Source organism: Ctenocephalides felis, unplaced genomic scaffold (genome assembly GCF_003426905.1).
Source record: "Ctenocephalides felis isolate EL2017-DRISC unplaced genomic scaffold, ASM342690v1 CF-g0.4_SCAFFOLD_01993, whole genome shotgun sequence".
NCBI classification, from domain to species: domain Eukaryota; kingdom Metazoa; phylum Arthropoda; class Insecta; order Siphonaptera; family Pulicidae; genus Ctenocephalides; species Ctenocephalides felis.
The window spans coordinates 1-13,106 of NW_020538147.1; the positions used below are offsets into that span (position 1 = coordinate 1).

The window sequence follows — 13,106 nt, forward strand, 5'->3', positions numbered from 1 at the left end:
CCATTGAGGCGGCCTTACTCTCAAACTATCAATTTTACAAAAAAACGGTTATCTAAGGAATTGTAGGAAATTTAATCTAGTTTAATTCGTACATAGATACTTTATCGTAGACTCAGCCAGAAAGGAGATATTTTAAAAAGTTGTTGTTTGACGCAATTTTTTCCAATATGGCGGCAACTTGCCGTTCAAATTTGAGGTGGCAAGTTGATTTTCGTAAAGAGCACCTCGAAATCTATAAGATTACCATTTTTCAGAATTCCCGGAGTACTGTACCGGCAACACCTTTTTTTGCACCAAATGACTGGACTAATTAACAAATACTACCAGCTAATACAATTAATTTTTATTCATTACTACACTTACTCTGCAATTAGCAGCCTGCTCCTTCAATCCCTCAATAGTATTTCCAAAAGCCTCCAAATCGCTGACCAAAGCTTCGTGTTTCTTCAAGAGCGCTTCAGAACTATCCTCATCTTTACCATAATCCTGATTGCAGACGATTGGTTCCTTCTCCCTCATCCAGGATTCGGCCTCGTTTGCATCAGCAAAGTATTGATGGGCTTGTAGGGAATCTTCGAGGTCCTGTTTGCGTTTCAAAGCCTTTTCCTTGAGCTGGTTCCATTGCTCTTCCAGTTGATCCATTCGCTGTTTGATTTCAGGAGCAGCAAAATGCTGTTCATCAATCATTTGGGCTCCGGCAACAAGAACTGCAGCCATACGAGCTAAGGGAAATGACTCAAATTAACTCTTGGTGCAGGGCATCGAGCCTTAAGGCAAATTGCTGGAACTTCCCGTACCATAATTAAATATTCGAGGAATAAAAATAATAGTTGTTTTAAATAATTTCAAATAGATTATTTATTATAAATACATACTGTAAATTTATTAGTGGTTTAAATTGAACGACAAACTTATTTTACCCTACAGAAAGTTAAAACAGAAAACATACTTTTAGTATTTTCTCTTTTAACTTACCAAGAGCAACTTGTAAGAACTATTTTACGTTATTTATTTAAATGATTCTTCCTACCTTCGTGATTATTAATTTCAGCCAAAACAGCTTGATGTTTTTTCATCAAATTCTGCACGCCAATCAAGTCACGTCCCCGGTTAGTAGATGCAGCAACTGGTTCCTTTTCTCTGATCCAAGCAGCTTCATCATCTAAATCTCTAAACAATTGTTGAGCCTGTAAGCTGTCCAGGAGACGCTTTTTGCGTTGAGCCATGGGTGCATGCAGGGCCTCGTATCTTTCAGCCAGAGCCACTTCTTTTGCGCGAATATTGTCCGCGTCGAAGTGGCCACCTTCGACAAATTGACCAGCTGATAACTTGATTCCTAGAGAAAAAATAAATGAATCTTTTTTGTAAAACATACACTTTGGCTTATTTATTAATGTGATATCCTACCATCAATTCTGTCATTGTGAGCTCCTACATCAGCCTCAAGCAAAGCGTGCTTCTTCTGCAAGTTCTGGACACTGGTCAAATCTTTGCCGTAGTCTTCAGACAACAGTTGGCCTTCAATTTCGGACAACCAGAGCTCGACATCTTCAATTGTACGGTTGAATTGTTGTTGTTGAGAAGCCTCTTGCAATTTACATCCTAAAAAAAAAACAAAAGTGTTATAATCCCCGGAAAATATTACTCCTATTAACTTCCCGAAGGAGAAGTTTATGTTTTCATCAAAAAATCCGAATCGCTAATTTTATGTTTTCTCGACGTTTCAAGCCATTCTGAATCGAATGAGACCAAATTTGAAAAAGTATGTGTGTGTGTGTATGTGTGTGTGTGTATGTGTGTGTGAACAGATTTTTTGCCGTAAATCGACGTTTTCTCCAAAACGGCTGGACCGATTTCAAAAATTTTAAAAGCCATTGATGTATCTCGATGAGGACTATCGTCTCTGAGTTTTGTGCGGCGATCGCGGCCGTTTCTTTGTAAATTGCAGAAAAGTGAAAATTTTTTCGTCCACGTTTTAGCCCGCCGTTATGAATCAATTTTGAAAATTCAAAATCGTTCGAAAGAAACGTCAGCTTTAAAAAATTCGTGAAGTTTGCAAAAATTGTATTGTTTTTTTGGCATTTGTCAAATTAGACCTTTGATCGACGTTTTCTCAAAAACGCCTGAGCCGATTTTAGAAATTTAAAACTATTTGATGTATTTCGGTGAGGACTATGGTTTGTCAGTTTTGTGTGACGATCTGCCAAGCCGTTTCTTTGCATTTAAAAAAAAGTGTTAACTTTTCCACATTTAAGCTCATCCTACCGAACCGATTTTAAAAAATCAAAAACTGTTCGAAAGATATTAGTTGGGAATGGTACTGATTAGTTTTTAGTGAAATCTACCGAGCCGTTTTCTTGTAATTAACTGTTGAAAAAATTTGTAAACTGTTCGTCCACATTTAACCTCATCCTACCGAACCGATTTTAAAAAATCAAAAACTGTTCGAAAGACATTAGTTGGGAATGATACTGATAGTTTTAGGTGAAAATCTACCGAGCCGTTATCTTGTAATTAAATGTTGAAAAAAAAAATTTAAGCCGATTTTCATGGAACTTTTTTTGGCTATATATATCATGGTCTTATAGAACTTACTGTAATATTACGCCCTTACGACAAGTAGTTTAATTTTAAAAATTCGTCAAACTTTGCTAAAATTATTATCGTTTTTTTTTAAAGTAGGATTGATGAAGTATATTATTTACATTTTTTTTTTTTTGATTAAGTCGATTATTTACACATATCGGGAAGTTCATGTAACTTGCCTCAAGGCTAAATACCAAACCAACTAGTTTAGTATTTCTATCACCAGCTTACCTTTCTTATCGGTGGCATTAACCAGAGCTTCCCACAATCCTGCAATTTCACTCATCCTGGCTTCGATTTGAGGAGCAGCATAATGGTTTGCTTCTATTAAGCTGTGTCCAGTATTGGTGATGTCTTCCATACGAGATTTGTTGGCATTCAGTTCTTGTTCAAAGTTTTGATGTTTTTGGACTTTGCCATTGATATTGGTTGGATCCAAATAGCTGTCATCAGTTGCAAACTGAAAACAAACATAAAACAAATTTATTAGCAATGGATGTTGTCCTGTACCCATATCTACAATTTTTTAATATAATATACTAATATTTACCGTTTACCGAAAAATAATAATTATTTTTTAAATTACTCTTCACGCCAAAATGCATATACATTTATAATATGAGCGATGTTAAAGGTGGAACTGCCTTAAATAAAATGATGAGTCTCAATTCCCACACTATATTGGAAATTAAACTCTTTTAAACGGTATAACATAACCATAACCATAACATAACACTGGTACTTCATGTTGAATTAAATTAATTTAATTTTTTATTATTTAAGATATCCAAAATTGCATCTTAAACTTCTCCTAATTAATATCGTGAGTGCCGAATTGTATGTATTCATCTTTACTTTCCCATTTGTTGTTCTAAAGTGACATTTTTACTAATTTTAAAAATATTGTGGAAAGATTAGTAAAAGATGCAAAGAAATTATATATTGAAAAAATAAAACACTATATTGAAAATTTAATATCCGAATCTTGTGTTGGCGCCCCCTAAGGCGTGCGCTCGTATTTTTCGCATGTATCGCATTAAAGGTAGGACCGGCCCTGATTAATACTTAATTTCATATTTTAAGTGAATTAATTTGTCATATCCTGTTCATATGTGTATTATTCAATCTGCCATACATATACTGTATTTCATATTATTTTTTTTTTTTTTTATCTCAGCTGCTTTTTAGCAATAATAATATAGATATTTCATTTTTTTATTCATAATCATAAATTTATTATACACATTCTAATATTGTCTAGGTTCATAAGTAAATTGAAATTTTAGGCAGATGATAGTTTTCATTTGTTTTCAATGCAAACAATGACATGTCGTTTCTTACAATTTTTTCCATTTATTTCTACAATATTGCGCATACATCCCAGTACTTTATAATCACATACATCCTAGAAAATTTCCGTAACAAACTTCAGAAAGATTCATCAAAATCCGCATAATCGTTTGGAAGGAGTATACAGTGAGTGCTTGTAATTTAATATGAACTTTATATAATAGCAATAAAGCTCAAATTAATTCTACGTTTAAGTTAGGAAACGTTTGTATGAGAAAAAGAAAAGAGCTGTTTTTAGGGTTTTCCCTGCAATTATTCGATTTTTTCTCGCCGTAAGAACCATCCTTGGATTTCAACTAACATTTTAAAAAAAGAATCGGCCAAGTTGGTCCAGGCGTTGTCGAGTTATGCGCTTATCAACACATTTTGCGATTCATTTTTATATATAAGATGATTTATTATTTATTATGAAGATATAAAAAATATACATTATCTTTACCTTGATTTTCTCATTAATCCATCCCTTAGTCTCGTCGCAATCCCTTTCAAATTGTTGCAGTCTGAATGAATCTTCAAGTAGACCACGACGATGTGCAGATTTCTCCAAGAGAGCTGATCTTCTTGCCAATAGCATCTTTCTTCTATCGGCTACATCTTCAGCTGAATAATGTTCTCCTTCGATCAATTTGCTGGCAAACTCATCAAGAGCTTTGATTTTCTCTTCTTGTGCCGCAAGACTCTTTTCAAAGTCTTCGTGCTTCTTGATTAACGCTTCCACCTGAAGGAAGATGAATGAAATTAAAACAAATAGGATAAATGTATAACTAGTGGTGCATGGCATCGTGCCTTAAGGCAAATTGATAATTGAATAATTAAATATTTGAGGATTGAAAATAATCAATAGTTGTATTAAATAATTTTAAATAGATTTTAAATTTTTACATACTGTAAGTTTATAAGTGTATATTAAATTGGGCGACGAGCGTATTCTACAAACAACTTATGTGTATGTTTACAAGAAATGTGTTCAATTTTGTTAAAAATTTGATTTCAAGACTTTTTCAAAATTTTGAAAATATTTTAATGGTTCGAAATTTTTGGAAAAATTCGATTTTTTTTAAATTTTTTGAGAATATGAAAATTCTTGTAAAAATATTCGATTTTTTTTTGAAAATTTTGAAATGTTCTTATTTTTTTGTAAGAAATCGACTTTTTTTAAATTTGGATATTTTTTGAAGATAATGAAAAATTTCGAAAATTTTGAATTTAGATTTTTTTTGAAAATGATGGAAAATTTCGAAAATTTTGAAATGTTCTCAATTTTTGTAAGAAATCGACTTTCTTCAAATTTGGATATTTTTCAAAATTTAGATTTTTTTTGAAAATGATGAAAATTTCGAAAATTTCGAAATGTTCTCAATTTTTTGTAAGAAATCGACTTTTTTCAAATTTCCAAAATTTAGATTTTTTTTGAAAATCATGAAAAAATTCGAAAAATTTGAAATGTTCTCAATTTTTAGTAAGAAATCGACTTTTTTCAAATTTGGATATTTTCCAAAATTTAGATTTTTTTTGAAAATCATGAAAAATTTAGAAAATTTGAATTTTTTGAAACTTTAAATTTTTTTGGAAAATCTTGAATTTTTTTTGAAAAATTTTCTAAACTACGAAAATTTTTTTTGAAAGCATCAGGTGTTTTGATTTAGTCTAATCGGATGATCCGCTTTCTCAAAAACTGCATGACCATTTATGCACTCTTTGCGCTCCATACCTCAGAAACGGCTAGACGTGCCTTTTGCAAAAACGCCTTGCGATCGGATACGAACCGAATGATTTTTCAATCATACAAATCGCGGTTATTCCATACTGTCAAAAATGTGGAGGACATTTGTTTAAACCATATGAGTGAATTTTAAAATTGAAAATCTTGGTACAGAACCCAAAAAAAATGGCACAAAAGATGTACATATTATTAAATTCTATATAAAATATCAGATAATTTATCAATTTTTTCTAAGGTATGTCAAAATGTTCAGAAACCACTAAAACATAAAGAAATATAAAAATTTTCATTTTCGATTTTTTTGCGATTACTATAACTTACCCTACGGGATGTTAAAAAAATGAGAAAAAAACTATAATATAATTAGAGTCCATTATCTTACCGAATCCAATGAATCTCCCAAGTCCTCATTAGCCAAGAATGCTTCTTGTTTAGCCATCCAGGTGTCAGCTTGTTCTGTATCACGATAGAACAGTTGCAAATCCATACACTGTTCATATAAAACTCTACGTTCCTCCCACAAAGCTAGAAGAGAAGCCTTGGCATCGGTTAGGGCTCCTAATTTTTCTTGGACTTCACCTGAGGCATAATGTTCTCGATCTAAAAGCTTGGAACCGGCATCTAAAGTGCTACGGAAACTGTCTTCACGGGCATCAATTTCACCCTAGAATAAAAAAAAATAATACATACTGAATAATACATCAAGAATTCTTATTCTTAATATTTTGGTAATTTAATTCCTTTACCTTATGTTCCTGATGACGTTCCAACAAAGCTTCAGCTCCAGCAACGTCCTTAGCGAGCTCATCAGCCAAAATGACAGCACGCATACCATTAATCCAGGAAATCAAGTCTCTGAAATCAGCCAGGAATCTGTGCAAGAAATAAGATTCGTCCAACTTCTTCTTACGTTCCTTGGCCTTAGCAGTGAGACTCTGCCAGTAATCTTCAATTTCCTTCTGCTTGGATTTTGTTTGCTCACTGTGATCAGCATGAATTGAGCAGAGACGTTGGGCTTCATCACCTGAAAAAAAAAATACAAACTAGTAATCTTCTATATGTATAAAAATAAGTCGGGTTTTCTTCCTGACGAAATAACTCCAGAACGTACAGATCGATTTCGACAATTGTGCATTCGTTGTAAAGGTCTCGGGCTCCGCAAGATTTATAGATAAAAAATTAGTGGTGCATCGTGCCTTAATGCAAATTGCTGGAACTTCACGCACCGTAATTAAAAATTCGAGTAATGACATTAGTGAGAATTATCAGAATTATACTTGGTCAAGTCAACAAACAATTCTTTCCGCAAAGAATAATGATGTACACGCACTGAATTTCACCACTCAATCAAAAATTGCTGGCGATTTGGTGACATACCAATGATTCCGACTGGTCTTCCGTTTGACTTAAAACGATTGCAATTTCCAGTTCGCCTTGCGTTCGCAATAACAAGTCGCAAGGCCAATCGCTTAGTGTTTGCGGGATAAATTTCAAATAGATTATTTAGAAAATCATTGTTTTTCACATGGGCAGTTATACGTTGCCTGTTCACGAGTTGGAAAACCATCCGCTTTGTTTGTGTTAACGTCAGACCAAAAAACAAAAAATGTGGTTTACCAAAGAGCACTTCAATAAAACGGATAATTTGCGGATTCACTTTCATTTACTTAGATAAGTTTTACTAAAAAACACTTCATTTTCGTAATCGAAATAAATTCATTACTGTTGTGTAATAAAATCAAATTTTTCCTTTTCAAATATAAAACAAACAAAAAATTTCTTCATCTTTCTCACGAAACCATCTGGTGGCGAAACGGAGTTCGTCGGGTTTGCTAGTATATATATATATATACTAGCTGACCTGCCAAACCTTGTTTTGCCATAAAAAATATGTCAAAATTCAACATACCCAAAGTAGAAACTTTATCTTCCAAAGCCGCCAAATCTCTCTCAACTCCCTCATGCTTTCTTTGCAAAGTCTGCACGCTGGCCAAGTCTTTTCCATAATCATCCGAAGATAAAACAACATCCTTCTCTGAAATCCAGGCTACAGTCTCATCAGCATCTCTGTTAAAGCGTTGGATCTCATGAGCCCCAAAGAGCTTCTCTTGTCTCATCAGAGCCAGCTGTTTAAGGCGTTGCCAGGCTTCATTCAACTCCTAAAGAACAACAAATATTAAATCGTAAAAGTTTATTGATTATGGTGAAGTTTCAATATTATTCAACTTACTTCTTTCTTCTTCAAAATGGTGTCTCTTTCGGGATGTCCTTCCAAAACGAGTCTATCAGCCATATCGTTTACTTCAGCAAAACGATATTCTTGAGATGCCATGTCCTTTTGGAATTCATCGAATTTTCTTTGCAAAACTTCGACGTGTTCCAAATCTGAACCGAACTCTTCAGCTGTAACGAAGGCTTCTTTGTCATGGACCCAAAACAAAACCTAAGAAAAAAAAGAATTTTATAATGTACATATACAATTTCTTATTAATCTATTGTTATAAATGGTTATAAAAGATCCTTCACAGATTTTCCTCAAAATGTAAACGTCCTCTGGAAAGGAAAATGCATCAAGTGCATAAAAAGTGAATAATGGTAATGGAAATAATAAAAAAGGGAGGAAAAGAGAATCTTTGATTTGTGGTGCTCTTACACCATGGACCTGCTTTCGGACTTCGGACTGCTTATTATCAAATATAATTTATACAAACCTCTCCACAATGTCTCAAGAATTGTACAAGAACCAAAGCCTGTTGTAATTTCATTCCCTTCTCAGCCAACTTGGACAACAGCAATTCCCACAAGCGATGTAATTCATCTATCAAATAAAAATAAAATATATCAATAACCAGTTAAAACCACAACTTGATATTATAACAGATGTTGAAAGGTGTATATATATATATATATATATATATTCAATGGATAAGTCCTGGATTTTTTCAATATATTGATTGTTTCTTTTCCGAACAGTAAATCCAATAATGAAAAACAATTTGTTTTTTGAAGATGTTTAATAACGACGTTTCGGAACAAGATACGTTCCATCATCAGGTTTATTCTGTAATAATTTATATTTTTTTTGTTAAAAACACTCGATTTTTTGGAGGATATTTGTAGATGTTACGACTACACAAGACTTAAACACACTGATATGGAGTTCTTAAAATTTCTTAAAAAATAACAAAATCCCATCGCTTTTTAAATTTTCCAAAAAATATCAACACATGCTAAAAACTGCTTTTGAGAGAAATGTGACATTTCCGATGTTTGTGAAGTTTGTGTTAAAAAATACATATCTTATCAATGTGCACATACTCATACCATGGATTAATAATGGTTTCATATGCTATATTAGGATACAAAATTGTAAGTGTTTTATTACTATTATTATTATTATTGTTTTTTCATGAAATTTCCGTTCATATAAATTATTTAGTTTCAATTTTTTATAGTTAATTTGATTACCACTATTCAGATGGCTAAGATGCTAGCCGAAACGTATGGATTTTAAATAAATAAACATTTAAAAAAACTCTCATACTACTTTTATTGATGTTACGCCCGAATATTAAACATATACGTGGTCTGTTCAAAAAGTACCCGGAATTTTCGTTTTTTCAAAAAAAATATTTATTTATTCGTCTACATTAATGTGGTCCCCTTCAAAGTAGTCCCCCCCAGATATATACACTTATGCCAGCGTTTTTTCCAATTTTCGAAGCACCCTTGATATTCACTTTTTGATATGTCCTTGAGCACTCTCAGCGATTTTCTTCAATCGAGGAAAACCGCCGTCCTTTCATGGGTCTCTTCAACTTTGGGAATAGGAAAAAGTCACACGGAGCCATATCTGGTGAATTTTTGCACTTTGCAACACTTTATTTCATTTTTTACGCAAAATTTAATACAAATTCTTTGACTTTTCAATTCTTCCATTGTAAAAATCGCCGAGCTCAGAAAAACACGTCGAACCTTAGCGACTACCACAGACAAAGTAAACAGTGAATATAGCTGAAAATTTCATCATACTTTAGGGGCATGTATACCAACACAATAAAAAAAAAATTTTGACAATCAGACACTCCAGACCCGCGAAATTTAATTATTAGTAATTCCGGGTACTTTTTGAACAGACCACGTATATCAACATCAAATTCAAGACTATTCAAATATATATATATGTATATATATATATATATATATATATAATATATATATATATATATATATATATTACCAAAGTCTAATTTATTTTATTATTATTACCTAGTCTGTTACGAATAGTATCAGAAGCAAAATGTCCCTGGCTGATCATTTCAGTGCCAGTGTTGTCCAGGACAACAATAGCATTGCTGTGAGCAGCTACTTCAGCTTCGAAAGCCTGGTGTTTCTGGATCTTAGCCTAATAATAATAACGAAGGAACATTATAGTAAGAATTTCAACATTACATTTAAACTTTCTCTTCGTGTATATACCTGCAAATTGGTGGGATCTTTGTAGCTTTCATCGGAAGCAGCCTGCAGTTTTTCGTGAATCCAGCTTTCCAGTTCATCGGAGTCTCTCTTGAAATATTGGAATCTTCGAGAATCCTCCAATTTCTCACGCTTGTTACGAGCTTCCTTCTTGAACTCACCATAACGACTCAGCACCTGAGAATAAAAGATAAATAAATAAATATGGAATGGTATTTTTAAAAATACTATTTTAAAGTAGAGGGCTAAATTTGTAATCATTTCCAGTAACTTCCCACTGATTAAATAATGTAGTTATTTTTTAAAATAATATTTTTACCTGTTCTCTTCTTTCCTGGATGTCTTCGGCGCTCTCCAAAATCCTGACCTCCTTAATAGTAGAGGCTATGGGCTCTGTGCCACTCATGATGGGGGCCTTCTTATTCGAAACTTGCTGTTTAAAAGACAATCGTTCGTTCAAATGTGTTTCTTTTGAAAAATCTCCTTAGTGCAATTTGTGTTGGGGTCTGACCCTTCTGTAAGAGAAAAGTAATAATTAATAAAAAAACAAACGAATGTGAAACAAAGTATAAAAAATATAAAATATTAAATATAAGTAATGCATAGAAGGGTATGTGACGTCATATGTCTGAGCGAACATTGCCGACGACAATCGCGGAGCAGTTCATGTGATGTAATGTCTATGAACAATAGATTGAAAAAGTTAACAAATATTGGAAAGAAATTACATAGAAGTTCACAAGTAGAATTTAGATGTTATTTTGTAAAAATAATTGATAATATTATGATAACTATCAGGTACTGAAAGGGCATAATTACCTTTATTTACAGAAAGAGCGTTTAAAATAAAAGAAAAAGATTCAACATATATACTAAGGCCACAATTTTTTTCTTTATCCATTTTTGTTTTTGTTTTATTGTACTTAGCAAGCTATACATACAGTACATTCAGCTAATTTACTTATAATAATAATAATTAATTAATTTATTTATAATGGCATTTTAGTATTTTTAGAATTAGGTATGAATTAAACCAGGGATTCTTAAACTTTTGTCCTTCGCGACCCCATTTACGATTGCGAGTTTCTTGGCGACCCCACACATATAAAAAATTAAATTAATATTTTTAAAAGATTTATTTATTTTGTAAAAATATACATACACATATAAAAATATACAGGTTAAGAATTTATTGAGAACATACAAAAACCAAGACATAATGTTATAAAATGAATAAATATTTGTCATTAAAATCCCTCGCGACCTCAAAATTTTTCCACGCGACTCCATTTGGAGTCGCGACCCATAGTTTAAGAAGCCCTGATTTGAACTAATAATATGTTCCGAAAACAAAGTTTTGTATTGATTAGGATTTTTTGAATTACAAATATTCTTTTGTAAATATATTGTGAACTTTCGCCAATATAACATCAGTTACAATCGTTAAAATTTATCTTGTGAACAACATCATTAGGAGTTGTAAATTTTATTTGAAAACATAGAAATGCATCATCTAAAAACAATATTTTTAGAAATTGTCACCTTAGAAAATTTGCTGAATCTTTTTCTATTATTTTTAAAAAAATTAAGAAATTTTAAAAAATGCTATTTTTTTTAAAAAAAATTCTATTTCTTTTTTAAAAAATAAAGGATATGAATTAGAAATTTTTGAACTATTTGAAACATTATCAATAATACAATTGGGAGCGTAAAAAATAGTATAAAGTTATTATTAATAATTATTAAAATAATTTTCATCACATTGTTTATTAAATGCAACAAATAGGAATTTTCTAAAAGAACTTAGTACATTGTAAATTTATTTTGTTGATCACGTGACTAAGTAACATAACTGTATTATTTAACTTCTAGTTTATTATTTTATTTATATTAAAAACAATATATTTTTTTATTGTTAATAACAAGAAGCTGAAAAATAAATATAATAAAAATGTAATTTTAGTTTCATTATTTTTTTATTTAAGTAGGTATGGATTTTGTATTATCAAACTTATACTTATTGCTATTTATTTAAAAAAAAACGATTTTTTTAATATTTAAGAGGATTCATTAACATTACATTAGAATATTAACATTAATAACGATAATAGGTTCAAAACAAACTTAAGTAATAAATATTTTAATAAAATCCGTCTATAGTAATAGAATAAAAATTACTTCAAGAATAACATATTTAATTATATTATATAATATTACCTCATTTAAGTATTATATAATGTTATTCCATTATTAAACTCACAATTTGTCATTTGCTATTTATTTCCACAGTTAGTTTACACTTACTAACTTAATAAAATTAAATTGTTGTAATAAACTTTGAAGAATAAAAGTGATTAATTTTATAAAATAAAGGTGATTGATATTATGAAGTACTAATTGATTTTATTTGTTACTGTTGACTGATAATATATATTCTTAATAATTTAGATATGAATTTTTATCTATATGTTATTTATGATAACATAAATTCTTGGTTATCGTTTTATGAGTAATTTAAATACAAGTGCAAAGTATACGTAAAAATTATATAACCGAATAAATAGATGAATCGAAAAAAATATGAGAATTTTTTCTAAGCTTCGGGAAGTCATGTAACTTGCTTTAGGGTAAAATGCCACTTGCACCTAGTCTATATTTTAAAATAAAAGATGAACGATAATCTTAGTACAGCCTTCATGATTTAAAATTTATTTAATCGATTAATTAACAAATGAAGATCAAAACATTTTTCAACAAATGAATATCTTAGAAGATGTTTTACGATTTTTGCATTGAGTATTCAGTATTTCCGAAATAAAGTTATTATTCTATTAGTGATTTATTAATTCAAAGTGATTTAGATTGTTCGACATTGTGCTGATCAGGTAATAATATATATTATATATTTATATATTTAATAATTAATATGCAATAATATAATTGTCATTTGTTTAACAATTTATCTGATAGT

General features: G+C 31.0%; 1 protein-coding gene across 1 annotated transcript; it reads right to left on the bottom strand.

Annotated features, from left to right (window-relative positions):
* Positions 1–328: 328 nt before the first annotated feature.
* On the bottom strand, positions 329–12,427 carry LOC113380274 (spectrin alpha chain-like). The gene is made up of 14 exons (XM_026619626.1): positions 12,353–12,427; positions 10,455–10,650; positions 10,139–10,312; positions 9,929–10,064; positions 8,371–8,477; positions 7,890–8,102; positions 7,569–7,818; positions 6,406–6,683; positions 6,042–6,323; positions 4,376–4,654; positions 2,818–3,046; positions 1,408–1,602; positions 1,031–1,336; positions 329–722 (listed from the first exon to the last, which is right to left on the bottom strand). Exons 2-14 carry the CDS (start codon positions 10,539–10,541, stop codon positions 337–339), a joined length of 2,922 nt encoding a protein of 973 aa, XP_026475411.1. The 5' UTR covers positions 10,542–10,650; positions 12,353–12,427; the 3' UTR covers positions 329–336.
* Between the last annotated feature and the right edge of the window lie 679 nt (positions 12,428–13,106).